The sequence below is a fragment of the Octodon degus genome, unplaced genomic scaffold (assembly GCF_000260255.1).
Source record: "Octodon degus isolate 3935 unplaced genomic scaffold, OctDeg1.0 scaffold00032, whole genome shotgun sequence".
Taxonomy (NCBI): Eukaryota; Metazoa; Chordata; class Mammalia; order Rodentia; family Octodontidae; genus Octodon; species Octodon degus.
In genome coordinates this window covers 14,069,471-14,097,057 of record NW_004524608.1, presented here as the reverse complement: position 1 = coordinate 14,097,057, position 27,587 = coordinate 14,069,471, and the positions used below count along the sequence as shown (strand labels likewise).

At 44.7% G+C, this 27,587-nt stretch overlaps 1 protein-coding gene across 11 annotated transcripts in view; it reads left to right on the top strand.

Moving 5' to 3' along the window:
* Window positions 1-27,587, top strand: part of Tanc1 (tetratricopeptide repeat, ankyrin repeat and coiled-coil containing 1) — a 242,747-nt gene that overhangs the window by 188,968 nt on the left and 26,192 nt on the right. For all 11 annotated transcript variants that reach the window (XM_023713607.1, XM_023713612.1, XM_023713614.1 and 8 more), the window contains 11 exons: window positions 884-1,006; window positions 1,765-2,046; window positions 3,306-3,454; window positions 5,824-6,055; window positions 7,663-7,829; window positions 9,641-10,248; window positions 14,191-14,299; window positions 15,128-15,250; window positions 22,107-22,343; window positions 24,110-24,295; window positions 26,250-26,328. In XM_023713607.1, coding sequence (XP_023569375.1) covers window positions 884-1,006; window positions 1,765-2,046; window positions 3,306-3,454; window positions 5,824-6,055; window positions 7,663-7,829; window positions 9,641-10,248; window positions 14,191-14,299; window positions 15,128-15,250; window positions 22,107-22,343; window positions 24,110-24,295; window positions 26,250-26,328 — 2,295 coding nt within the window. The remainder of the gene's footprint in view (window positions 1-883; window positions 1,007-1,764; window positions 2,047-3,305; window positions 3,455-5,823; window positions 6,056-7,662; window positions 7,830-9,640; window positions 10,249-14,190; window positions 14,300-15,127; window positions 15,251-22,106; window positions 22,344-24,109; window positions 24,296-26,249; window positions 26,329-27,587) is intronic.

Sequence of the window (27,587 nt, the reverse complement as noted above, 5' to 3'; positions counted from 1 at the left end):
AATGTCTTCACCAGTGCCATTTATTCTTGGAGTGCAACTCCCTGTAGGTGCCTATATATTTTATTGTCTTGGAAGATAATCATATGTCTCAGATTGGCAGGACTTAGGTTAATTTTATTTAAATCTCTCTTTTAATTTATGACCTATACAAGGGTTTGGGGATTGTTTTTTAAGGCAAAAGCATGTAATATTTGCCTTTTTTTTTTTTGCTGAGAATTAAAATCTTTTTATACTAGGTATTTTTATAATTCCTCCAACTTGGGTGGCAGTATGCTTGCCCCTAATGTTTTTAAATGTATGCTCTGAATCTTACAGATTTGGTCAGAAATAAATGTGATGGCTTATTTCTAGAATTTTTTTAAAAAATACATACAAATATTTTTTGAAAAACTGAAAGTGTTTGTGCTTTTACTGCTGAGAAATTTTGGTATTCTGAATGCTCCAGAATTGTGCATGCAGAATCTACTTATTTAATTACTAAGGCTGGAATTCCAAACAGCAGAAAGCTTCCCAGTGCCCCGGGGAAGAATCCAGAACCATCCCACATATTTACAGTAAGCAGTGAAGCTTTACTGTGTGATGCTTGATTGCAAAATTTCTTCATAACAGTTTTTATGGTGAAGTCTGTCTCTTGCTTGGAATAATGAGCAATGTTGACAACCATATTAACGTAACTTTGATTTAAGAATGAGTTGTGCTTGATTTTTACTACTGTTCAATAAACAGAATTGCTGGAAAAATAACAAACTGGGACCAGGCAAATAACTTCAAATAAATTTTTTTAAAGAGTCTGAACTGAATTGCTTTGTAATTTATAACTTAATAGTAGTGTAGGTATGATGTTAAACTCAATTTTAAACCAAACTCCTGTTTAATATTACAGCAACAAGCTCTACTAAACTGGAAGACCTGAGTTATTTAGATGGGCAGAGAAATGCTCCTCTCCGGACATCAATTAGGTTGCCATGGCACAACACAGCCGGAGGTAGGGCACAGGAAGTTAAAGGTATTTATCCTTGCGTCAGTGTCATAATGGAGATGTGGGCTCACACCCTAAACATTGAAAGTCTCCGATAACTTGCACGGAAACCAACTGCTTTAAAAATACTGTGTGACGTGTGTGTGTGTGTGTGTGTGTGTGTGTGTGTGTGTGTGTGTTATAAATGAATCTACGAGGTGCTCTAGGAAGCCTGCTTAAATGTTTGGGGTTTTCTCCTATATGATTAAGTTACTTCTGGTGTGAAAGGAATTTCTGCAGTTTATTTTGAAGAGTAGCTTTGCACTCTGTGTTCTTGCTGACAGTCAGTTCTGCCTCTGTTCTCTGCACTATGCCAGCTGCTTCCTGTGCACCCCGTGTCTACAGCACTGTCCATGTGGCACATGCAGCTCATGGATGTGGGTGGAGCAGTCACTCCTGAGATAAGAGCTGTGGCCCTACATCTCGGAAAACATGTTTGTATTTTACTTATGTAGGAGTGGAAGAAACATGTCTTAAATATGGTCACAGCAAAACCACTGAGATGTGGCTTGGCCCTCTGCATTGCTTTTTGTGTGTGTTTGTTTTGGTTACAAGAATAGCTCAGAGGCATGAAAGGACTTACATCATTTTAATAAGATACTTTACAGGACCAGTAGAGTATGATAAATTTGAAATTACAGGACTGTTAATGGAATCAGATTTAAAATACTTAAAACACACAAGCAACAGTATATTGCGTTTCTTGGTGTATGAAATTGATGCTCTTGTAAAATTATTTTTTAAAGCACGATTTGCTCCCTACAAACCACAAGACATTTTGTTGAAACCCCTGCTGTTCGAAGTTCCAAGCATCACAACAGACTCTGTGTTTGTGGGAAGAGATTGGCTCTTTCACCAGATAGAAGAAAACTTGAGGAACATAGAGCTGCCAGAGAACAGAGGAGCAGTTGTTGTTGGAAACGTGGGATTTGGGAAGACGGCCATCATTTCCAAGTTGGTGGCGCTGAGCTGCCATGGAAGCCGCATGAGGCAGATTGCTTCCAGCAGCCCCAGCTCATCACCTAAAGGTCCGTCTCCCCTCCCCTACAAAAGAGTGCTTCCATGTGTAATGATTGTCTAGTTGATTAAACTAAGGTAGGTTGGAGATGGCTCAGTGGAATAAGCGCTTCCCTGACAAGCACAAGGGCCTGAGTTCAATTCCCAGTTCCGCAAAAAAAACAAAACAACAACAAAAAAACCCCACAAACACCAGCTAAGGTAGGTGAAGGAAATTGCTGTTTGGGTAGATAGAACTTACCAGTTTTGCTCAAGTTTGAGCTACTACATAAAGTTTGCAGTCATACAATAATGGAGCAATCCAGATACTTCATGTCGGCATGTGTATTTGGCTACAACCTGGGTGAGGCCAGCCTTCCCTAATATTCCCCTGATCTGGAACCCTGTTTCCCTGAAGCAGAGATAGGCTAGGGTGGCCTGAACCTTACTCTTGAGAACTTTGGGTCCTAAAAGCATGCAACTGGGCTTTTGGAAGAACTAATGCAGAGTCCTGTTTGTCATTTTTGGTTCTTTTGTTCTTTTCTCTACTTTTTTACTCAGGGTTTTTCCATTCCCTCATAGACTCTATCTTCTAGATTTATCAAAATTACAAAGTAAGACATGAGAGACTAGGTGTGGTGGTACATGCCTAATAATCCCAGTACTCGGGAAGGTGGGACAAGAGGATTGCCACAAGTTCAAGGCCAGCTTTGTTCCATAGTGAGTTCAAGACCAGCCTGAACTACATAGTGGGATCCTGTCTCAAAAAAAAGGCATGAGATAGAGTAGCCAAATATTTGACTACTTACTGCTTCTTTCATATGAGTAAGCCCATTACAGAGAGTGTGTTTAAGGTGAATAAGAACCAGGGAGCATAGTAAAATTTTTTTTTTTAAACAAAACAATTTAATAAAGGAAACTGAAGCCGGGAGTGGGTCCTAAAAGCAGGCAACTGGGCTTCTGGAAGAACTAATGAGAGAGTGGTTGCCTAAGGTCTCAGCTAATTTGAGAGGCTGAAGCAACAGGATCACCTGAGCTCAAAAGTTTTGAGACCAGATGGACTATTGTGAGACTTTGTCTCCAAAAAATAAAGGAAAAAGAAGGAAGGGAACAGCAGCTCTTCAGGGAGGGAGCCTAGGTGAAGGGAGGTAGGTATGAGGTTGATGTGCTCAACTGGATCTCTCATTTTGGTCCATGTTCACTCAGTATCTCTGGTTCTAATTAAGAAATATATTCTGTTTCCTGTTCTACCTGTATGCTAATGTTATAACAAGGTGGTTCTCTTCCCTAGCATCAGATCCCGCCCAGGATCTTCCTTTCACTCCGCTGCTTTCACCAAGTTCTTCCACCAGTGGTCTCAAGGTGGCCAAAACACCTGCTTCTGGTACTTCAGAAAGCCAGAGGCCAAGAGAGGATGCGGTCAGATACCTTGCTTCTAAGGTAATGTGCTTTTGTTTTTGTTTTTAACATATTTGGTACAGGGTCTCTCTACGCAGCTTGGACTTGTAGTAATCCAGGCGTGCACCACCATGCCCAGTCTTGGTACCCTGGAGGGTGTGGGGCCAGCGCAACATGTGGTCCCTGCACTTACCTAAGCGTGTGCCGAGTCCACTGAGCTATCTCGATGGCCAGTAATGTGCTTTTGCTTTCAGGGAGCCTTCTAGATATTTGCTAGTTTGGTTTCTGATAAGTGAATCATAAAAGGGATATTAAAACAACTGCTTGGTGTGAAAATGTAGCAACTGAGTACTGCAAAGGAAAGATGTTAGTGAAAGTAAGTGTCTAAAGACAATGGCAGGGGACACTTACCTATCTGAAATAGATTTACTTTTAAACTTTATTTATGTAGTACAGGGTCTCAGCCTCCCCAGAGCTGGGGACCTTTGGTTCCTGTGTCCTTTTCTTAGAACATTTTTTATGAAAGCTGCAAAAGAAACTTGACTACCTTTCCCATCCTATGTTATCAGGGCCCTTCTGAAATTCTCTTTCTGCTCAGAACCCATCTTTGGCTTATAAGCCGTCTTCTTGTGGGTAAAGTGGTTACATCTGTTGCCCTTATGAAGACTTGGTTCTCGGTTGGCAGCCATGTGAGTTGGTGGAGGTGGAGAACCACCAGAGGTGGCAGTGAGGAGAATGTCTTATGACAAGTTTCCCACAGGTGGGGTTGGTCTAGGAGAACTGAAATAAATGTGCCTTGGCCCCAGATCCCTGGCTGCTTCACAGATGAGAGCCACTTTTGGCAGGGCCAACCGTGATCCTCTAAACAGTGATTCAGAGCACTCCTGTGGTCATGAACAGCTGATCTGAGATGAGGGATGCGGCACAGACTTCAAAGCTACCCCTGCTGGTCTCTTGTCACCCATACTGAGAAGTGTGACTTATACTAGAGATCTAGTACTCTAACACACATAATTAGACACGAAATTGAGGCAAAAGTATCATCAAACTGCCTTATTCATACATCTTATATGTTCTGGTTATTTAAATTCACTTAGTTTTTAAAAAAAGTTTATGGGGGCTAGGTATATAGCTCAGCAGCACAGTGCCTCCCTGGCAAGTGCAAAGTCCTGAGTTTGATTTCTGGCACGCCCCCCCCAAAAACATCCCATAAGTTGTTTGTGGATTCAGATTAATTTCGTAGTCTTCTGTTGGGTTGCCAAGTTGGTTTTGTGAAACAGTGCAACACAGTGGTACAGGTGTCTTGTGGTGGTTTGCACGTCAGGCTCCTGGTGTCCTCACGTATGCTCCTGCTAATCTTTGTTCAGGTGAAACTTGAAGAACACTCAGCTTTCCTGAGCATGGTGATAAATTCATTCTAAACCAGAAGTCACGTGGTGGCTCCAGGTTGGCCTGAGAAAAGCCTCTCAACATCTGCTCCCTCTTGCCACTTGCTTGCTAAGAGTCTGTGGCCCTCCGATCTCATCTGAGATCTCTTGCTGTCCCTGTCACTGGGCAGGGAATTTCATTGCTGTGCCTACTGCCCTCAGCTTTGCACTGCAGTGAGTGGCTCTTGTTCTCCTTCCTGCACAGGGCTGCAGAGCAGGTGAGACAATGGTGACTCAGACCCTTGTGCAAAAACACAGAGCACTTGTGTCACACACGTGGATGCTTTGTTTTCCGACAGCATGCCTCCCCATCCTCAGAGCTCTGCCTCGGCGGTTTCTACCAACCTGTGGCCACAGCAAATCCATTGTAACAAAGGGACTGTGCCTTGTCCTCTGTACTTGGCAACTCCCCCTCTCCCCTATGTGCCAAGTCATTTCTGATTTTCATTCTTCAGCGCTCCTGTTCAACTTCTCCAGGGTCCCTTGCAGAAGGGAGGCTGGGGAGAAGGATTCAGAACTTGAGCTTTTGCTGCTGGTAGGAAGCAGTAGCTGTGACTTTGCACCTTCGTATCACAGCCACAAACTTCATTGTCTGCTTTCTGGGGTCAGCATAGGGAACCCTGAAGAGGTGCTGCTGTTCCTGATAGCAGTGTTGAGGACACAGGGATTGCCTGGGATTGCTGTCTGCCACACTGGTCTTTAGGTTTTATGAACTACTTTTACTACTTTTATTCAATACAGAGTAAGTTGTGCTGATTTTTTTTCTAATCAAGATGGATTTGTAGTTACATTTAATGGTCTGAGGAGAACTTAGCAAGCCACACAAATGAGGGAAAGAAAAAGTGAATCAGTTAAGCTAATTAACGGCTCAGTCTTAGGAAACAGAAGCAGTGTGTGTGGTTACCCTGCTGCACAGCAGATTTGCTGCTTGTTTGAGTTGTGTGGAGAGAGTGTGGTGACACCATTGGCTTTGCTTCCTTGCAGGTGGTAGCCTACCACTACTGCCAGGCCGACAACACGTACACGTGCCTGGTACCTGAGTTTGTGCACAGCATTGCAGCTTTGCTGTGCCGGTCCCACCAGCTGGCCGCCTACCGAGACCTTCTGATCAAGGAGCCCCAGCTGCAGAGCATGCTGAGCCTCCGCTCCTGTGTGCAGGATCCTGTGGCTGCTTTCAAGAGGGGAGTGCTGGAGCCACTTGTGAACCTGCGAAACGGTACCTCGGCAGCCCCAGAGCCCTCTCCCTTGTATCAGCTCAGCACATCCAGATGGCCCTCAGAAGGAGAGTGGTCAGCAGTCCTAGGCCATCAGGGAGAAGGTGTCCATTTGGTTTCCTCTGTAGAACTGTCTCTTTAAGTCCTTCCACACCCATTTGTGGTAGCTTTCATGGCTTTGTGGTTATTTTCTTGGTGGTCCTAGAGATTGAACCCAGGGCCTTGCATTTACTAGGCATATGCTCTGCTACTGAGCCTTCTCCCCTTTTCTCCAGTGGCATAGTTTCAATGAAACATCTCTAAAATGAATAAGCTGTACGATTGAGGTTTCACAGAAACCAGTCTGTAAGTATTGAGGAGCAGAGACTTTCTACCCTTTTAGGCTCAATATTTTAGTCTGAAATTAACTGACAGTAGAAAATGAGTTTATTGACATGCACAGTATGTGCCATGCAGGAGAAACCTCAGCAAAAGATAACTAAACAGGGAGCCTTTAAAATCCTGGCCCCTATAGGATCTTCACCAAGAAGAGTGCTATAGAGAAGACAAGGAAAGCAGCTATAATTTCCCTGATGTGAGAAACTGGGGAGGAGAATATATGGGAAAACTAAAGGCAAATAAGGGCTGGTAAATAAGGTTCACCAAGTAGGTTCCTCAGGTGCAGCTGGTGAGGGTCTTTGTACTTGTTTCCATTGGTTAACTTCTGGCTTTTCTGGTAGAAATGGGCATGGGGCATGAATACAAATTTGGATCCTGCTTCATATTTTGGAGACACGTATTCTAGTTTCCCTCATAACTGTAAGCTTTTTAGAATACTTGCACCCTGAAAATGATTGCCTGTATATTTTGTACTGCGAGACATCAGGGCAATAAGTGGATTTTTGAGGAGGACTTTTGCAGTATGTTTATTCTCAGTGGCTAAAGCTCCCAGATGTTCCAGAAGGTAGGACATGTTGATGACATTCTGGGCCCTTCAGGTTTCCCACTGTCTCCTCTTTTCTCCTTATGTATTGTGCTTCTTTACTTGCCTACATAGCATTTCTGCTAGAAGGTGCTAGAGAGAAGGAGCGAAACAGATGTCATCGTCTCTCCATTCCTTGGACAGAGAGCTAGCACTAACAAAATTAGACTTAGCCTCTAGGAAGATTGTAAGGCAAGGCTTTCGACACTCTTACGTCTTGGACCAGACACCTAGCTCTTGGGCATGTGGGTCAGCTCTCCTTGACTGGAACCCACTGAGGAATTCTACAGGGCACCTACTGTCTTTTCCAGATTTGGTCTCTGTGTCAGCTATCTCTGCTATAGGCTGCCCTGTGACAGTGGTTTATGAAGAGCCAACTGTACGATGTACATGATTGATATTCTGCTAATGCGTGTAATGCAATATGTTTCTGAAAACTGTTTTGCAAGAATTGATTTTCTTTTGGCTCTGTGCTCAGATTTTCATTATAAATTTAATAGCAAATATGCTTCTGTGAAAGCTATGTCTTACGCCATATGTAAACCTTTTTAGTTTGTGCTAACACTTTAAACTGTGCATTAAAATATACTGGGTGGCATCACCATATAGAAATGCATAAAATTTAATTTGAAAAATTTTCTCCTTCAGAGCAGAAAATTCCTGAAGAAGAATACATTATTTTGATAGATGGATTAAATGAAGCTGAGTTTCATAAACCTGATTATGGAGATACGCTTTCTTCATTTATTACCAAAATTATTTCTAAATTTCCTGCCTGGTTGAAGTTAATTGTGACTGTAAGAGCAAATTTTCAGGTAACAAAAAAAATTCTCTGATCTCTGCTCAACTCCCCATGTCCCAGTTTTACGGTGATAAATACTCAAAATTGAAATTGTTGTAATCCATTTTACTGCTGAACCAAACCTATGTCAGAACTTTGAAAACTTAAGCTGTATCACAAGGGCAGAACTCTGGCCTTTGCAGGCTGCCTGGCATGTCTGAGATGTCAGGTCCATCCGCATAGAGCTGGACCTGTCCTTCTCAGATGGCTCTGTTCAGCCCTGGTTTCCCAAAGTTAGAGTGTGTGGCTGGTGGTAGGGTGGCTTTGTGAGACTGTTTTTGTTTTTATTTTGCTGTGTTGGGGTTCAAACCCAAGACTTAGTGTGCGTTAAGCTGTACCACTGAACTGCTCTCTGGCCCTTCTCCTGTAGTTTCTTCTCCTCAAAGAGATTTTAAGGCATATTCTAAGCTAATCTGCTTTTTCATTAAACTTCAACATGCTTAACACCTGCGATGAGGCAAAAGCTGATTTTTTTTTCTTTCTCCAGCTTTCCCTTCATTTGAACCCCAAAATTATATCTTAAAACATTAACTTTGTGCCCATCTTGTTTCAGTAAAGACAGTTAGATACTGTATTTTGATTTTTGCCCTTTTATGAAGATATTTATTTTTTGAAAACACCCAAGGTTATTTTGATACTGTTTTCTCTCTCTCTTTTTTTTTTTTTTTTGGCAGTACCAGGGATTGAACTCAGGTGCTTGCGCTTGCTAGGCAAGTGCTTATTCTACTGAGCCGTTTCCCCGGCGGCCCTGTTGTTTTCTGTCTAACAGTGGGATTACACCTCACTTGAATTTGATGTTAATCTTTATGGACATTTGATTGATATGTTTTTCAGTGGAGTATAGAAGTAGGGTCCTGTGTTTTGCCTCCTGGCTGTGTGAGTATTCAGAAGTTCAACTAGCATCCATGTAAAATGGGAGTGATTATACCCTGCCCTCACCCTATAATTAAAGAGGGATAGTGCTTTAATACTTCAGAAATGATAGTGGGAAGTTCGGAGGTGCTCTTTGCTGTGAGATATTAGAGTTGTGCTTATCTTTACAATGAAGGAGAGACCAGAAAGGGACACAGTCTTCCAGGAACTGGTGATGGTGTTTCTGGCTTCTGGCTACATAGTCGTATTTGTTTTTGTGAAAAATAATGACACAATTATGGTTTGTAGATCAGTGTGTTTATGGGTCTCCCCGTTTAGAAGTTTACTTTAAAATCAGTTTAAAACATGGCAGTGTGCTACATCTGAGCAGGCAGGGAGCTTTTTAACCACTGTCCAGGGACAGAGGATGGGGATGGGCTCAGATTCCCTGATTGGGTTGCCCTCCCAGGCTCTTCTGCGGAGGGCATCCCAACCTCTTACCTCATCGTCCAGCTGTATTCTTAGATGTGTGGTGCTGGCTTGCATGTATGCTGGTTATGTAACTAGCTGCACAGTGTGAGGATTATGGGCATCAATCACCTGTTGGGTCTCCCTGCTCCTTTACTGTAGTGGCCTGGTTGCTACTATCTGGTCAGGTACCTCTCTCTGCTTGCTTGGATCTGAGCCCCTGATGAGGGCTTTGGGAAACCCTTTACTGATTCTATCTTGCCACAGGATTTCTTTCACATAAGCTTTTTATCTGTACCTTATCCTATTACACGTTTTAATACAAAACAATGAGTCCCTGTAAGCCATGAAAATCCTCTTTGAAAGAAAACTAGTGAACCTGGCTTAAAATGCTGCTAAAATAAAAAAGGAACCTCTACAGACTGACACTGTGTGTGTTTTTTTTTTTTTTTAATTCTTCTGCAGGAAATTGTAAGTGAGTTGCCATTCGTCAAGCTTTCCCTGGATGACTTCCCAGACAACAAGGACATTCACAGTGACCTACATGCTTACATCCAGCACAGGGTCCACAGCAGCCAGGACATCCTCAGCAACATCTCCTTGAATGGCAAGGCTGATGCTGCCCTCATTGGGAAGGTCAGCAACCACCTGGTACTACGGAGCCTTGGCTCCTACCTGTACCTCAAACTCACACTGGACCTCTTCCAGAGAGGACACTTGGTCATCAAAAGTGCCAGCTACAAAGTGGTGCCTGTGTCCCTGTCCGAGCTCTATCTGCTGCAGTGCAACATGAAGTTCATGACCCAATCTGCCTTTGAGAGAGCCCTGCCAATTTTAAATGTGGCCCTTGCGTCTCTCCACCCCATGACGGACGAGCAGATTTTTCAGGCTATTAATGCTGGCCACATCCAAGGCGAACAGGACTGGGAGGACTTTCAGCAGAGGATGGATGCCCTCTCCTGCTTTCTCATTAAGAGACGAGACAAAACCCGCATGTTCTGCCACCCATCCTTTAGGGAATGGCTTGTCTGGAGAGCAGATGGGGAAAGCACAGCCTTCCTGTGTGAGCCCAGGTAGGATAGCCCGCTTCCAGGTAGCTCTTCAAAGGGTCTCCTGTGCCCTCAAAAGACAGAAGGTTTCAAATAGGATCCACGTTACTTCACAGAACAGTAACTCAGAATGAATAATTAAGTTATGCTGCTTTGTTTTCTGCCCTTTTTGGCAGAAGGAGGGGCAGAGAAAAATTTTCAGTACTTCTACACAAAAGCGTCTTCCCTTTGATTGCTAGAATTAAGGCCTTTCATTGTGTTTGAGAGGAAGAGAAGTGATCTGGGATGACATTTCCTTGTTGCCCTTTCAGTCACAGATCTCCATCCACTCCCATCCTAGCTTTGATGGGGTCATAGGCAGTGTGACCTCTGGCTCACAGAATCGAACATCTCTGGAGGTGGCCACCTATGGACGTGGGGTTGGTGTGGACCTTCAGCACTGATGCTCCCTGCTACCTCTTTAACATGTCATGCCCTGTCTAAGGGTCAGAGGTGTCTGTGGTCCCAAAGGTGCCCCGGTATCTGACCTGGCTGCCTTCATTTATGTTAGTGGTTCTGTTTGATGTTGCTAACAGACCAGACCAGGATGCAATTCTCACTGCGTGGGCTGATGAGATTACAGGACCACGAGGGAGACAAGCCTCTTTGTCCGCTTGTCATGTGACCTGGTCCAAGTTGGGACAAGAGGTTAGGAAGGAGAGGGTGCTGTGCCTTCAGATGGGGGCAAGCGCTCCCCTTCTGCCTGGTCTCAGCTTGCATTTCTGCTGTTCTGATCAGCAGTGTCCTGAGCGAGCATTGCCTCCTGCTGTAGTTACAGAGCTGGCAAGTGCCAGACTGTGCCCTCAGGACTGTTGTGGGCCCTGGGCCACACACTGGGGCCTGCAGATGAAGACATGAGTGAGTGCTTGTCAGCCCCGTAGCCACCTTTGCCACACTGACCTAATGTCATCTGGCCAGTCTCGCCATGCTTCTGTGTTGTGGCGGTGGTTTTCTTAGGTGACACTGGGCTCCAGGTTTCTTGTTAACTTTGGAACCTGGCTTGGGACAGGACACACTAGGCAAGATGTGTGCTCTACTGTACCTGATCAACAGATTTTTATTTTTTTCAAGAAGTTTAGATCATTTGCTAGAAGGGCTGGTGATGGGTGTATTTGTGGCATGAAAGCAAATTGAGATTTCAAGGGGTGTAGGTTTGCCTCTGGGGTTTGTGGCAGAAGTGATTAACTTCAGACATCAGTGAGCTTTGCCTCATTTGGGACAATACAGGAGGCTGGGGTGTGTGGTGACTACTGGTCAACAATGGCATTTGCAGACTCCTGATGCTACTCTGCTCCTAGTGTAAATGTGGGGAACATCTCTTGAGGTGGGGTCTATACCAGGTAGAGGCAAAAGGGATGCTGCGGGTCCGAAAGTTAAGGAAATGCTCCCTCTGGTGTCATGAGAGTCAGCATTTCCACAAAAATCCTTGGTTCATGAGCTTCAGTCAGCAAAAAAAACACAGAACAGTACTGGAAGGAGTGACTGATGCTGCTCAGTTTTAGCGGCTCTACTATGTGTAGAGCATTATTGGGTACAGATTCCTAGCATAAAGACCTGCTCTTTTTAAAGGGATTCTGCAAAGCAAACAAGATGAGCAGGCCAGAAAGGGAGTAGAGGTAACAATCTGTGCTGTGTATTAGTAAAAAACTAGCAGGAAGGGAGCCGCTGCATGTAGGACTTGAGGAAAGGGTGGGAAAACCTCCAGTGAGGGAAGCCGTTTCCGGAAAATGTTTCACTAAACATTTAGATTTGGTTTCTAAAGCAGGTAGCATTTCCTCCTCACCTAGACAGCTGTGTTTTTGTCCTAGTTACAGAGAGAAATGGAGGAGAACCCAACAGCCAGAAGCAGTGACACTTTTCTTTTCATTTCTGCTTCTTTCAGTGGTGTTTTAAGTGTTACAAAAACCATCTTTTCTCTTTGTGTTCTTGTCCTACTTCAAGGGAGCAGGGAGAACACTTTGTATTATGAGTGTGTGTGCACCTGTGTGGCCCTTTTTGCCTAACTCATCGTGGGCTCTCGGGCTAGGGCCCTAATAAGCAGGTAGCAAATCTTAGAAAAGTATCATTTTAATTTGTAATGGCTGCACAAACTTCCTAGTAGATGAATTATGTACTTTTCCATAGTCTTGTTGCTAGACCTCAAAGCTATTTCTAGAATACCTATGAACATAAAAACACACAGGGAATACTTTTGGATCCAGTCTTATACACCTGGATGCAGATCTCAATCCCATGATTGAGATCTTTCCTGGATGTACAGCCTTACTTCCTTATCTGTAAAAAGGGTGAGTATCTTCTTACTTAGAGATGGTGACCATTAAATATGCTTTTAACAGGACCTGCTAATGTACAGTTCCTTCTAGTCGCCCTGCCATAGGATAGCCCCCCAGGACTTTGTGGTCCTGTCAAGCTGTAACTCAGTACCTGTTGATCTCTTCCCCAGCTGCTGGGTAACTACTCTCGGTTTCTGTGAGCTCAACTTGGTTATATTGGTCATAAAAGTGTGATTAAGTGGTACTTGTCTTTCTGTGCTTGAACTATTTAACTTGACAGCATTTCCATCTAAGTTGTTGCAAGTGACACTGTTTCATTCTTGTTTATGGCTGAATAGTTAAGTTGTTTCCTTCTCAACTGGTGACTAATGCTGTAATAACTATGGAGATATAGATATCTCTTGGACATACTGATTCATTTTCTTTGGATAAATAAAGTGATAGGATTTTTGAATCATTTTTAATTTTTTAAAATATATTTGTCTCCTTTTTCTTTTCTTTATTTAGTTGGTACAGTGTCTTGCTGCACAGCTCAGACCCACAGTGATCCTACTGTTTCTGCATCCCCTGCACTCAAAGATTATAGGCACGCACCACCATGCCCAGTTTCAGGGCAGGCGTGGCATGCGGTACTAGGGATTAAATCTGGGTCCTTGCGCTTGCCAGGCGGGTGCTTAGACCACCAAGCTATCTCCCTAGCCCCTCATTTTTAATTGTTTAAGGAACCTTAGTACTCTTTTCCATAGTGGTTGTACTAATTTATATACCCACCAACACATGCAAGGGTTCCCTTTTGTCCATACGTTCACCAGGATTTACTGTCTTTGGCCTTTTTGATAATACCTCTTCTTCCTGGAGTGATGTGGTATCTCATCACCATTTTGATTTATATTTCCCTAATTAGTGTGGGAGAAAGGATGCCTCCCAGGTGTAGTAAGCACTTTTGTCAGGAGGAGCATAACATACTCACCTCTCCTTCTGGTGCTAGGGCTCCTTGAGGACCCATTCCTGGTCATGACTTCTTAGGGTTGAGCTAGAAACGTAGGCTAGAAACAAGTTTCCAGCAGACTTTTCCATGCTGCTACATTGAGCAGTGACTGGATGAGACGTTAATAGGTATAACAAGGCCACTGCTGATAGGAGGAGCTGTCCAAGGCATTGCAGGCCATGTCCTGGCTGCCAAATCTAGTCTGTGTTTCCATTGACTGCTGATTTCAGAGCTTTCCAATATGGTCACTTGACTGCATTGCTTCTACGCCCAAGGTGATCAGAGCATCATGATGAATGAAGGTGGCTCACATCGTGGCAGACAGGAAACAGAGAGAAAGAGGAGGGACTGTGGGAAGTACACCTCTCCGGTGCGTGCTCCCAGTAACCCACTTTCTCCATCCTGTTGTCTGCTTCCCCAAACAGCCCTACTCTGAGCCAGAGCCTGGGTATGAGCTTCTGCACAGAGAGGGAAATTCAGAAAATGCCTTTAAAATGACTCAAAAGCAAGCAATGCTTGTCCTGTTTGTTAAGAGGCAACAGTTAACTCAAGGCTTGTGAGAGTCACAGGAAGGCTGTTCGGGAAGTGTGTGGTGATGCATACCTGAGGGCCCGCGGTACAGTGGGATGGGGCCTTCATCTCGTGCTTTTGTATTTCTTGTCCTAGGAATGGACACGCTCTTCTGGCATTCATGTTCTCTCGGCAGGAGGGCAGGCTGAACCGCCAGCAGACCATGGAGCTCGGCCACCACATCCTGAAGGCGCACATTTTCAAGGTGAGGCAGCTTCTAGAGGAGGAAGGGTTCTTCTTGTTGTCTTGTAGTTGTAGAGATTTTATAGACAGCTTTGTGCACCATCTCAGAAGCATTCCATGAACCATATTCCAAATGCAGTTCCTTTCCTTTCTCTAAAAACAGCCATGCTTCTGAGTTACTGTCCTGTCCTTGTATGTCTGTTTTATCATACGAGTGTGTATCTAAATGTTGCAGTTCAGTTTGACTGATTTCCCCTCTGAGTCCCTTTGCAGTTTCTTTTCATCCAGATGGCCTTCATTCATTCTCTTTTGTTTCCTTGTTGTGTACTTGTCAAAGAATTTGAGCATATTGACCCATGTAATTTTGTGTCACTGTATTTTCTGATTGTGTCTCTCCTGGAGGAATTTAACATATTCCCCCCCCCCCCCACATGTCATTGGTCAAGATTACTTTGTGCTTGTGAGAGTTTCTGGCCTCAGGAGGTGCAGCATTTGTGCCTGCTTCTCACTTGATGATACTACGAGCTCGTACCGGCCACTACCTGTGCTCACTTACTGGGTTGCAGACAGTCATTCTCTAATTCTGTCATTTATTTTTCCTCTCTGTATGACTTCTATAAAGGGACACTACCCATATCTGCCATCTCTTTCTCCAGGGATATAGTTCACATGGCAAAGGCAGGCTGACTCCTTGGCCTTTTGTTTTAGTCAAAGGAGTCAGAGATTCAGGCATTGTGTGAACTTTACTGCCTTCCCCACACACCTGACCTTCTGGGGAAGACCCACTTTGAAACTGATGCCTTGTGTGGCAACTGATGCCCAGGGCACTCTTATCTCTGGTCATTTTCAGGGCCTCAGTAAGAAGACTGGAATCTCCTCGAGCCATCTGCAGGCCCTGTGGATTGGGTATAGTACTGAGGGGCTGTCTGCCGCCCTCTCCTCTCTCCGGAATCTCTATACACCCAATGTGAAGGTGAGTAGCCCTTTGCCTAGGGAACAGAGCCCAGCTAGGCCTGTTCCTCCTCCATCAGTTCTACCCCTGGCAGTGGGTAGTCTGAAAAGGGCAGGAAGCTTCTAACAGATATTTGTAGTATAAAACATATTTTGTTTTGGATCTTTAGCTTTCGGGCTGGCAGGAAGGTACAGGTGCTTGGGCTGCTGTGTGTGCACATGACCACATTTGAAAACTTGATGTGATGAAGCAATTTACAAAGGGAGCCCAAGGTCAAAGGGAGATTTTTAGGGAAAATGGTTTTCTCAGGTATCCTGAGTCATTCATCTGGACCATCTCTCTCTGCTTCACAGGACATGAAGCATTGATGAGTGACAGAGATAAGTACACAGGAAACCATTAGTAAGGATTACATGTACACATATGTACACGGAAAGTATGTTGTCTACTAAGCCAACAACTTCTTTTCTCTGTGGTCAGTGGCTTTGACATCAGAATGTAGTGGTACCTCTGTGCATGAATCAGTTCCCTCCACGATTCTGATGACAAACTGAACTGTATCAGAACCAAATCCAACTTCCCCATAAGGTCAACATTGAACCTCACCATTGAATTTGATTTGGTTTTTATCCCCCTCAGCTTATGACCAGAATCATGGAAAGAATCAAGTTTGTGAACCAAGATAATACTGTAATTTACTCTGCTTTGTAAGATAGATTTTCTTTCCCCATTTAATGCAGTCTAAATATGGAGTCCGTGTGATGAAAGCTAAGTATCTGGTCGAGGCCACAGAGACGTGTTCAAGACTTTGAGCCTGTGGCAGCTTCCCACTGAGTCAGGCCTTTCCCCTGACATCTCTCATATGAAATGATGTGTCTCCTGTCTTAGCACACAAAGGAGGCTCAGCATGGACATCCAGTGAAGAGTTTCCAGGCATCTGAGGTGCCCTTGTCCTCACGTGCTTCACCCCCACCTGGGAGAGAGGGATTCCAGAAGTGGAGTCACTGGAGGCATGCAGACACTCTTGCCTCTTCTCCCCTGCTGTCCACACACCTCATCCTCAGCACCTGTACTCTGGGGATAATTTGGTCTTGTTCCCCACATCTGGTTAGAGATGTGTTCTGCTGCCTCTCCCTTGTGCAGCTCCCTGGTGATTCTGAAAAGTGAGGGTGTCTCAAAGCTGCCTGAGGCTCCTGAGGAGAACCTAGCAGTCTAGAACATGTGTGCTGTATCACACAGCCCAAGAACCTGTATTTTCCTGCCTACCTGAGAGCTAGAACCCTGCTGCCATAGAATAGAGACCACTGTTTGTGGTCTGCAGATGGTGTCTTTCCACAGTTTAAAAGCACACCTTGTCCAAGTGGAACCAGCCCTCATCAGAGTTGGAAGGAGATGGGCAGAAGCAGTGTTGGACTTCAGGTTTGACTCCCTGAGTATGGCCAGGTGACTGTGAGTAGAACAGTGCTGTGGGACTGGCCCAGGGACCCTGTGTCCTGCCCTGCTTCATGCCTGCCCCTTTGTATTATCGCTCACCTTCAGACTGGCAGATGTCAGTGTGTGGATCCTCCCTGGACCTGCGCGTAGGTTTTACAAATGGATGGGCAGGAAGTTTCTTCGCACCTTGCACTCCACCCCAGTACTGGGGGCTGAACCTAAGAGTTTTCTTAACTAGCAATAGCCCAGGCCTTGTTTTTCTTTTTCTTTTTTCTTTTGAGACAGGTTTCCTATAAGTTTTCCAGGCTGGACTCAAATTTGTGATCCACCTGCTACCACACTCAACAGAAAACCTTTCATGTAGTCCAGGTTGAGGCCCAGCTCCAAGACATTGCTCCTGGTCAGAGAGAATGCTTTCTTTCTAGATGAAGTCACTCTGAAGGAAAAAAAAGGTGGTGTAGCCCTTGGAGTTCAGATTTCCCATATAAAGGATGCTGCATTAGGAGTTTTTTCACTGACATTTTATAGAAATTAGAACTTAGGCTGTGATAATAACATCGTTTCATCTTTCAAGCTAGCTAATAGTATATCATTTGGCTTCTCCTTAATAAAACTATAACAAAGAAATAATAAGAATGGCAATATCTGTTTTCAGTACTTTAATGAATTTATGGACACAGACATTATTTAACATGAAGAAAAGTAAATGGGAAATGTCATACTCTACTGAATATGAGTTTTTAAAATAGAAAATTAAAAGATACAATATAATAATGCAATGAGGTTGGCTCCTCTGCGATTATAAACCTTTCTCTTTAAGTATTTGCAATTTTAAGAGTTGCTCATTTTTACTTTGTTTTATAAAATTCCATTGTCACCTGCATTTACAACTTGGTTATAGAACCTTAAGGTTTTCCATTATGCTTCTGGTTATTTATTTATTTTTTTTAATCTTTCAAAGGGAGAAAAGGTTTTCACAGAATCTTGAGCAAATTACAGTAATTTAAAATTATGCATGCAATTAAAGTTTTTTAAGAGAGTGTTCAGTGTTGTCATACAGGAGTGAATGTCATTTTCAACAATAATTGCAGTTTGCCACTTTGGTAAATTAAAGTGACTTGCTCTGGAAGGCTTACTGAGTAGTTTCAGAAGCATGCCAATAATTTCTAGCCCTATCGCCTCCCGTTGCCAGGTCAGGGTTGTGCCAGTGTGCACCCGACTGGCCCACTGGGGTCCTTGCCACTGGCCACAGGCACCTCCAGGCTCCCATCCAGCTGTTTGTTTTTGCTGTCGTGTCTCACAGGACTGGCTGCCAGGTTGTGATTCTTTGCTCAGTTGAAGGCAGGGAGGGCAGGAATGAGCCAGCACTTGGCCTGACTTCTGTTGGCAGGGGACAGACGAGCCAGGCACCTTCCGTGTCCCATTTAGAGCACATTTCATAGCAGCTGTGCCTGCGTGAGCTTCTGGAATAGATGGTGAGGACACTGCGGCTCTCGCTCTGTGCGCACGCTGGCCAGCACCTCCCTGTGCCTGTACCCACTTTACTTTTCCTATACCCACTGTACTTTTGTTATTCTTACCTTTATAGACAACACTGCCACAGCCAGGCGTTAGGCCAGGAGAGCTTGTGAGGATTGTTGGAAAATATCCATATAGTTGGGGCAGATGTATAGGATGAGTCATGTTACCACTTTCCTTTTGGCAGCATGGCCCGCCTAGAGCTGCTCTGCCACCACTGCTCAGTGATGGTGACCAGTTCTATGCTCTAAGCTCCTCTTTGCTTTACTTGCTCTGATCCTCAGTTTTCTCTCCTGTGAAATGGAGTGGACAGAAAGCCGTGTCTTATGGATTGATTGGAAACCTCATTGCCGAAGCTCTTGGGAAAATGCCTGGCATAGTTTACGTGCCCAGGTCAGGTGTCCTGCCTCATCTCTGGAGTCAGTGGCTGCTGAAGACACCTGGGAATTTCTGGGTGGGCCTGGCAGGGGTTGTGAGGAAGAGCTGCCTGCTGCAGTTGACAGTTGTGGGGAATCAGGTCTGCTCCCCACCCTGCCACATCTCCCTGCTACCCTGTGCTGTGAATGGTCCCGAGAGGAAAGGGCAGATCTTTAGGTTAACAGGGAACTGTGCTTTTGTCCCTTCTCAAGACTCTACAAAACCGTAATGTAACAGTAACAGTTAATACTTTTTAACACCTTTGGTGTACTGAGTTCTATGCTAAATGATACACACACACATTTTTTACACATCCATTTTTAATTTTTACAACATTGGCCGAAGTGAAACTGTTCCTGTCTCCATTTTTCTGTTGGTGGAATACAGGTTTAGGGTTGGTAGCATTCCCCATTTCACGCAGCTAGTGCATGGACCCATGTCAGCAGGTGCATTTGTCACTTGATGTGTTTACAGACCTGTCTCTGAGCAGACTCACTGGGGAGCTCTAGGTGCCGCAACTGGAGTCCCAGTTAAGTCAGAATCTCCAAGGGTGGGGCCCAGGCACTGGAAACTTTCATGTTCCCAGGGGTTTCATGGCACAGCAGGGTTGAGAATCATAGGTCAGGGAGGATCCATAAACTAGTGGGAGGTTATATGGTAGAAACACCTGCACCATGTACCGATAAAAGACCTGTTTTCCTCAGGAGCAGATAAAGCGTGAATTGATGACAGATATCATTAGGAAAGCTCGGCTTTTAAGCACGTACCTTCCAGGTGAAGTCTCGTAAGGCATTTCACCGCAGGACTGAATGTATATATTCTCTACTTTGTCTTAGAGAGAAGCTGCTGGGCAGAATGGGGTGGTGGCCTGCCTTTTTTTTAAAGGAGGCATCGGCAGCACAGAGAGGTTGTTTCTGAGAGTCACACAGTGAGTTAAAGTGACTGTTTGAGAATTCAGACCACTCAGTGGGTCTCAAGAAAGGGTGGGGTTGGTGAGTTGGGGACACTGTAAGTGGCCCGCAGAGTCATCTAAGGACTGTAGAGACTGTCCATGCCTGTCCCATGCTGTCCCACCCCTGTGACCTCTGTGCTTGTACATCATCTGTACTCTCCACTCTGACTAACGTCCTAGATCTTGAGAGTAAAATTTCCAAGTACTTCTTTAGCATAACCTTATTCTTATCGTGAGGTTAATGGTTAAAGGGAAAAATTTTAAAGCCCTTACTTTATTTAGCACTTAGAATTTTAAAATGATTTGATAGTTTTGTTTTTGTTTTTGTTTTTTACTTGAATCTGGCAGTATTTTTAAGAGTGAACCTATATAGATTGACAGCAGAGGGAACGAGGTCGTTCATCTGAGCCTCACGTTAACTGTCAGCGATAGGACAGGAACACCTTTCCTGATCTCTTGCCCACCCTGTGTTTTCTGCCTTCCCTTGCACAGCTACTGGTTGGCAATGGGTGGCAGAGGTGAGAGGCTGATTGGTGCTCACCTGCTGAGCTGATGGTCAGGGTAGCTTCTGGCTCCACGAGGCCTTCTCATCACTTTATGTGACTTGTCCTTCCTTACATGTATGTGATAGGTCTAGTGGTGTGAAGGACCTGCTGTGTGGGGTCTGACATTGGTTAGTGCACAGGTTGGGATATTCTGTGCAGCGTGGGCCACCTCCCTGGGGTCCTGGCTTTGGAGTGGGGGCCCATCAGGAGTGATCCTTGGACATCTGTGTCTACAAGGAAGGGGGCCTAGATGGCCGGGGCCCTTAGGCTGGAGCCTGCTAGGCAGTTTTGGGTTTGCCTCCTGGCTAGGGTGCTTCAGTGAAAGACTCCAGGGGATGGACCTCAAGAGAAGGGCAGAGAAGAAGTCAGAGTTCCAGGTCTTACAATGTGGGGTTCAGGCTTCTGCAGTGACCCAGACATGTCAGAGTTTATGTGTTGGATTCCAACTTGCCAGTATGTCATCATACACCCTAGTTTCACCATCTGGTAGTATCAGTCTTCTGCACTTTTCAGTTTGTAAATGTTCTTCTGTCAGCTACTATGGTGGACACATGTCACTGGAATACCCTGGATTTTATATGCCTGTCATCTTTCTGGAGCTGTCAATGATCTCCAGCCAAATAAATGATGCAGTCTCCATGGTTTTAGCCTCTAATGGGCATCCCTGAAGTTCTGCAAGGGCTTGGCCAGGACGTGATGGATGCAGGTCAGGGCCACTGAAGGGAACTGTTTGAAGAAATATACGGGGCAGTAGTAGGTGTGGAGGGAGCATCATGTGTTTCTGGTGACCTGGAGATTTGAAGGAAATACTGAGATAGCTAAATTTTGCACATATTCAGTGAGTTTATTTTGAAATCTGGAGGTATACTGTTTTCCCTGATATCTTGATCCAAAGTGTTTAGTGAATGGTGGGGGTAATAATTAGTAAAAGCAATAGAAAAATCTCTAGTTAGTATATTGTGTTGCTAACAGTCCCAGGGTGGCATGAACATTTCCTTAAGTTCTACTTTTTCTTTCAGGAATAGAGCATATAAGGAAAAGAGGATATTTGTCTTTTCTTTTGTCTTGATCTCTTCATTAATTATTTAATCTTCTGATTATTATTTAATTGCCAGAAAGTGAAGTTTCAATTTTTGTTTAGGTTGAATAGGATTTTTTTTCCAAGTATGATTCCCAAGCCAGCGGCATCTGCATCTCATGGGAACTCATTAAAATGCACCACCAAGACCTCCTGAATTGGAGGGGGAGGGGGCGGGCTGTGCCTGCTTAAATTTTTATTTTTAATTGTGATAAAAAATACATAAAAGGAAATTTACCATTATAAGTACTGTTTAATAAAGTATGTTTACATTGTTGTTTAAATCTCTCGACCTTTTCATCTTGCACAACTAAAATTCTGAGCATTAAACAGCTCTCATTTTTCCCCCTTTGTGCAGGATCTGAAACCCACCATTTCAGTTTCTGTCTCTGTGCTTTTGACCACGCCAGGTACTAATTATCATGGTCATACAGTGTTTATATTTTTGCATCTAACTTACTTACGATACTCATATTCATCTCTGTTGTTTCATGTGTTAGAAATTTCTTCCTCTGGAAAACTGAATATTGTTTCACTAGATGTTTGTACCACATTTTCTTAAACCGTTCGTCTCTTGTTGGGCACTGGGGTTGCTTCTGCCTCTTGGCCTTTGTGAAAGATGCTCCAGTGAAGATGGGTGCAAAGAAAGCGCTTTGAGATGAGCTTTCAGTTACTTTGGGTGTATACCTCATGCCAGCCGCTGGGTCCTAGAGTAGTTTACTTCTGCGTTATGGGGAGGACCATGAGCTTCCCGTCAGGGCTGCGCCGTCTTGCTTCCACATCAGTGAAAATGGGCATTAGCATATGTTCTCCTGGTTGATGTCTTTAAGATTAAAACTATATGAAAAAGTAAAGATACTGCTCTTTTGTGCAAACGTATTGACCCTAACATGAATGTGATAAATTAATCTTGTTGGGGATACTGTCCAACAGGTGAGCCGTCTCCTGATTTTGGCAGGGGCCAATGTGAACTACAGGACCGAAGTGTTGAACAATGCCCCCATCCTCTGCGTCCAGTCTCACCTTGGCCATGAGGAAGTTGTCATCCTGCTCCTGGAATATGGTGCCTGCCTGGATGGAATGTCGGAGAACGGCATGACCGCGCTGTGCTACGCAGCAGCTGCCGGCCACATGAAGCTGGTGTGTCTGCTGACAAAGAAGGGGGCAAAGGTAAGCAACAGCCTTTCTTGCTGTGCAGGATGGCCAGGGCGCAGCTCAGGTTGGGAAGCATCTTCGTATCGTAGGTGGAACTATTGCCCACAGGCTAGCCTCATGTTGTCTGTGCATCGTGGGACCATCTTTTACAAAGCCTGCAGGTGTCAGTGACCTCAATCTTAATTGTAGAATTTAACATGGCATCACCATGGGTTGCAAAGATTTTAATAAGTGTTTTCTTTTATTACCCACTTTTTTTCATCTGGTTTTATTTCATGTCTTCTTAAAACAGTCACACGAGTCTAGAGGGTCCTAGCCATGTGCTTGAGCCACTCATCTCCCTACTTCTCCGGGCCAAGTTCCTGAGTCCTCACTGACTCGGGTTTCTCTCCTTTGCTGATGGGAACCAAGTAGAGTGACCCACAGCGCTCCTTGCTGTGGGAGCCTTCAGTCAGCCTGTTCATGCGAATGTGAAGTAGCTGCATGTTAGAAGAGTTACTTCTGAACTGTGCGCGTTAACACATCGAGAGGGTGCCGAGCTCACAGTGAAGTCCTTCTAGGTTTACTGTGCACATTTGGAAGACAGATGTGTCTGTTAAATAACAGATAAACCACTAATAATCATCCTTCACCCTGTTAATTAGAAGATCTAAAGATCAAAAACCCCCTAACATAGAACATCAGGCTGTAGTAGCTGTGGGGCATCTGTCTATCTGTGGGTCTGTTTCTCTGTCTCAGTCTCTCATCTGAACATTTGAGATGTCTGAGCTTCAGCTCACAGAAGAAGGGGAATATTGGGCTCAGCTGGGGTGGTGGCGCCTCACTGCCCAACGCCACATGCTTTCGTTTCCACAGCCCAGCTCAGCTTTACTCTTTCACCTTCCTCTGGGACCAGCAGACCCCCTTCTGTGGTAACTGAAAGCTCGGCAGGAGGGATCTAGCCATCATACTGGTGGGTCTTACAGAGCCTGAAGATGAGGGTTCTGAGCTCACAGTATGTGCAAGCGTGGTAGCTGGGCCGAGGCGCCTCTCCAGCCCCAGTATTCCCTAGGTGTAGATGGGGAGATGGGCTACCTGCTGTTTGGGGGGTCTTTTGAGAGTTTTGAGACAGACTACTGTTATCTAGTTCAGGGTAGCTGTGGACTTGCTGTGTAGCCCAAGTTGGCCCTGAACTCAGAATCCCCCTGCCTCAGCCTCCCAAGTATTAGAGTTATGGGCACCCTTTGGCCCTTTAGCTGGTGTACAGAACACACACACTCTTCCCTGCTGGCTGCCCTCCCCAGTTTTGTTGCCTGCCACTTTACATGCCAACACGTCCCACGTTGCCCACCTGGGTGGTCTGACTTCCTGGACTTCATTCAGAGCTGTTTCTAGATCCGTCCCTGTCTTCTTTGGCTCCCCTGTCCCAGTGAACAAAGAATTCTTCTCCCCCAAATCATGATTTCTTCACAGCAGGCACCCAGTTAGAAAGCACAGGACTTTGTCACACTGTTGGTCTGGGTCCTCATATATGTTCCCAGGAGAGCCTGGAGCTCCATGCAGTCCCCTGGACATTTGGTAGGGGGTGTTTGTGAACATTGGTCCTGGAAAGGGGCCCTAAGGCCTAGAACAGCGCTCTCATTGCCATGAAGAGAGTCAGATAGACTTCCATGCTGCCTATGAAGAGGAGTAGGAGTACATACGGACTTGATGCCAGTGGGGTTTGCACAGTGCTTGGGTCACCTGACTTTTCAAAGGAGGGTGGGTACTCACCGCTTGCCTTCCCTGCTCTCACGCTGCAGGTGGACCACTTGGATAAGAAAGGCCAGTGCGCACTGGTCCACAGCGCGCTGCGGGGACATGGCAACATTCTCCAGTACCTGCTGACCTGTGAGTGGTCAGCAGGCCCTCCACAGCCTGGAGCCCTGAGGAAGAGCCACGCCTTGCAGCAGGCACTAACAGCAGCAGCTAGCATGGGCCACAGCTTGGTGAGTGTTCTTCAGGCTCCTTCCTGGGAAAGGGAGGCTGCAGCCCAGAGGTCACCTGTTTTCTCCAGTTGCCACCTTCTAATCTATGCCTGTGAAACCCTGGAGGAGTGAACAGAAGATGAGGATTCTAAGAGCTGGCCATCCGCTGCAGTTGCATGTGTATGCCCTCTGTTGGCATAATACCTTAGGAGTGAGTCCTAAATGTGATGGGGCAGCCGGGCCTGCTCATCCCATGGAACCCAACTGCTCAGTGCCCATTCTGTACTCTTCCTACTGCGTCTCTTCCTCCCCTAAACTGCTTTTACCCTCTGCCCTGCTGCCTTATCTTTATTTCCCTTTGATTCTTTTTTTTTTCTTTGTCCTTGTAATCTTTTAAAAACAATCACATGGAATCCCAATTCTGAAGTCATTCTTGAGCATATGAAGGATTTTTAAAAATAGATCTTTAATGCTTTGATAGCATTTAAGAATGCCTGTCATTTGCAGTTCTTTCCCTGAAGGAAAACTTCATGCAGTGGTTAAATAGAGCTTTTATTTCTGGTACATGTCAGTATTCCTCTGTTTGAAGCTTTAATTGTCATTTCCTGACCTGTGTCTAAGCTTCGTGATTTTAATAACATTTTGCTCATGCTCTTTGGTGTGTTTCTCGCTCAGTATTATCCTCAAGCAATTAGAGGTGCCAGCATTAGGGAAGATTCCTTTCCCAAAATGGCATGAACTAAATTTGCATGCCAAGCTGGATGCCTGACATTTGGCACTTAAACATGGGGCAGGAACACATAAGCATCACTGCTGGCTGGCTGATTTTTGGTATTTTGAACACTGAAAACTCATGTCATAAATACACAGGATGTGTGTTAAGTACATATATTGTAAATGTGGACATTTTTCCTTTCTACACTGTTCCTTAAGAGTGATGGAATCTAGATTGTGAAAAATCACCGTTGGAAGAACACTGTACACCATGTGTAGGTAGAATCTTTGCCTCGGTTCACGTTCCCCCTCTTCCAACTTGTGACCTTCCTGCCTCAGTCCTTCAGAATGCTGAGATTATAGGTGGGTGCCGCCATGCCTCATCTTTTTCCTAGCTTCATGAGGCTCCCTGTATCCTGCGCCCCTGGCCTCTTCTTCAGCTTTAGAGGCAGTTGCTCTTCACTGCTGTGCCCGTCATTCCCACGCCGCTTCCTCTGATTCCTCCTGGGCTCTTCTTGAGCTGCTGCGGATGTATTAGGCGTGTAGCAGCTATGCCGTACATCCTGGCAATTCAGGGTAATCACTCCATTTTAAGATCAGTAATCATGTCTGCAATCATCCATATCTCTCGACATTAAAAGGAACATTCACAGTGAATCAGTGGACGTATTTTGAAACCATTATTCAGGTACCACGAAAGCCACAGCAGGGTGAACGCTCACTGCGGTTGGGACTCAGATCTTCCGGCTCCCAAAGAGCCAGCTTTCGTACCTTTGTACCTGCAGGAAAATGCCCAGAAGGGAAAAGAGTAATGCTGCCAGCCCAGAAATCATTTAGGAAATACTTTAATTCTTTTTTTCTTATAAAATGTATTTGCTTATTTTTCTTCCTTGTAAAAAGTGGATTTCCCATTATCTGGTGATTTATGCAGAAACTGCACTTTATATGATCTGCTGTGTCCTTTGTTGAGTAGGCTGGCATATTTGGGTCAGGTTGGAATTCATTAGAATTCTGAGTACCTAGTAATTCTGAGCAGTGTGGCTGAAATTCAGTGAGACTTTTTTTTTTTTTTAAATTCTTCTGCAAGTGGAAGTGTGAATAGCATACGAATTATGCTTGAAAATGGTTTTCATTATATTTTATCTCTTAGTGCAGCATGTGATAATAATGGTTAAAAAACAACACTCTCCTTTGATATATGGAATATAATAAGCACCTATTGCCGTGAGAACTCATTAAATCACCTTGCCACTTCTGACAGGTGGTCCAGTGCTTGCTGGGAATGGAAGAGGAACATGAAATAGAAGTCAATGGCACTGACACGTTGTGGGGAGAAACAGGTAATTATGCTTTCACTGCTTGTAGCCAGGGCAGTGTGCTTCGTGTTTGAGCCCCCATTGTGGCCTAATTGTCTTAAGACTGACTTGTGATGCGTGTAGACCTATTGTTATTCTATTGCAAGGCATTTGAAGTTTAAGGCTTTTTGAACTTTCCAAACAAGCAGTAAAGCTTTGCTAGAAGCATATAAAATTTGAATCATTTGAATTAGACTGGAGTTACCATGCCTCAGAGGAATGTCGTCTGGAAGTACTTAAGTAAGGTGTTCTGGTTCACCATGTCATCACTTGTCTTAACCCATCTGAGTGTCCTGTGACTCATGCAAAATGGGCCAGGCAGGAGCTTCCATCCCAACATTAGGGGTATTAAAGAGGTTCAGCAGGGAGGCTTGGGCCTGCCTTGCCTTGTAGGATGAGAGCAGAGGTCAGGCCTCCGAGGCTCTATCTAAAATACTGCATGCTGTTGGTAGAGTCTGTTTCCAGTGGTTTGGAATGCATGTGTTTAACTAGAGTGGGAAGAAAGCCAGAAGTGAGTATATTTTAAGAAATTAAAGCTCAGTTAGTGAACATAATGTTGCTTTGAAACTTTCTGCTTGAATTGGTATTAAAAATCTGTGACCTTAAATCATGAGTTATTTTTTTAGTAGACATGACTAGGGGTATTTAAGGTGCATTTCCCAGCTATTTTTTTGTATATGTGCATAGTATATGTGATTTCCATTTCTCCTGCTCATATTTGTGTCCAAGTACTTCTAAGTTATTTTCTAGCAAGCCAGATGGTGGTGTGGAGAGATTATTAGTGAACTCACACTTAGTAAAGGCTTGATATTTTCCTGTTATGAGAAAAGGCTTCAGATTTTCCTGGTAGGAGTATCAGCCTGCCCTTTGGTTCTCTCAAGGACTGCCGCCATCACGTCGCTTCCTGTGGGATTGACTGGGGCCCTGACTCCAGATGGTCTGCACTGTGTGTGGTGCCAAAAGCACATACACATTACCACTCACTCTTGCAGGGCCCTCTCCCACCCTTAAATAAAGAGCAGTTCCATCCACTTCCTGTTGTGCCCCAGGAAGTACTGTAGCCAAGTAGGCAAGAGCACTGCTCTGCTGCTAGTCAGAAATCCAAGTTGGCACTCCCTAGATTGTCTGGTCAGACTTCTTGGGACACATTTCTTTGCCTTCTTTTCAAATGGGGCAAATAATACCTGCTTTTGAAGAGGGCGATGAAGACCACCTGATATCAGGCAGCCTTGCCCAAGTGTCCC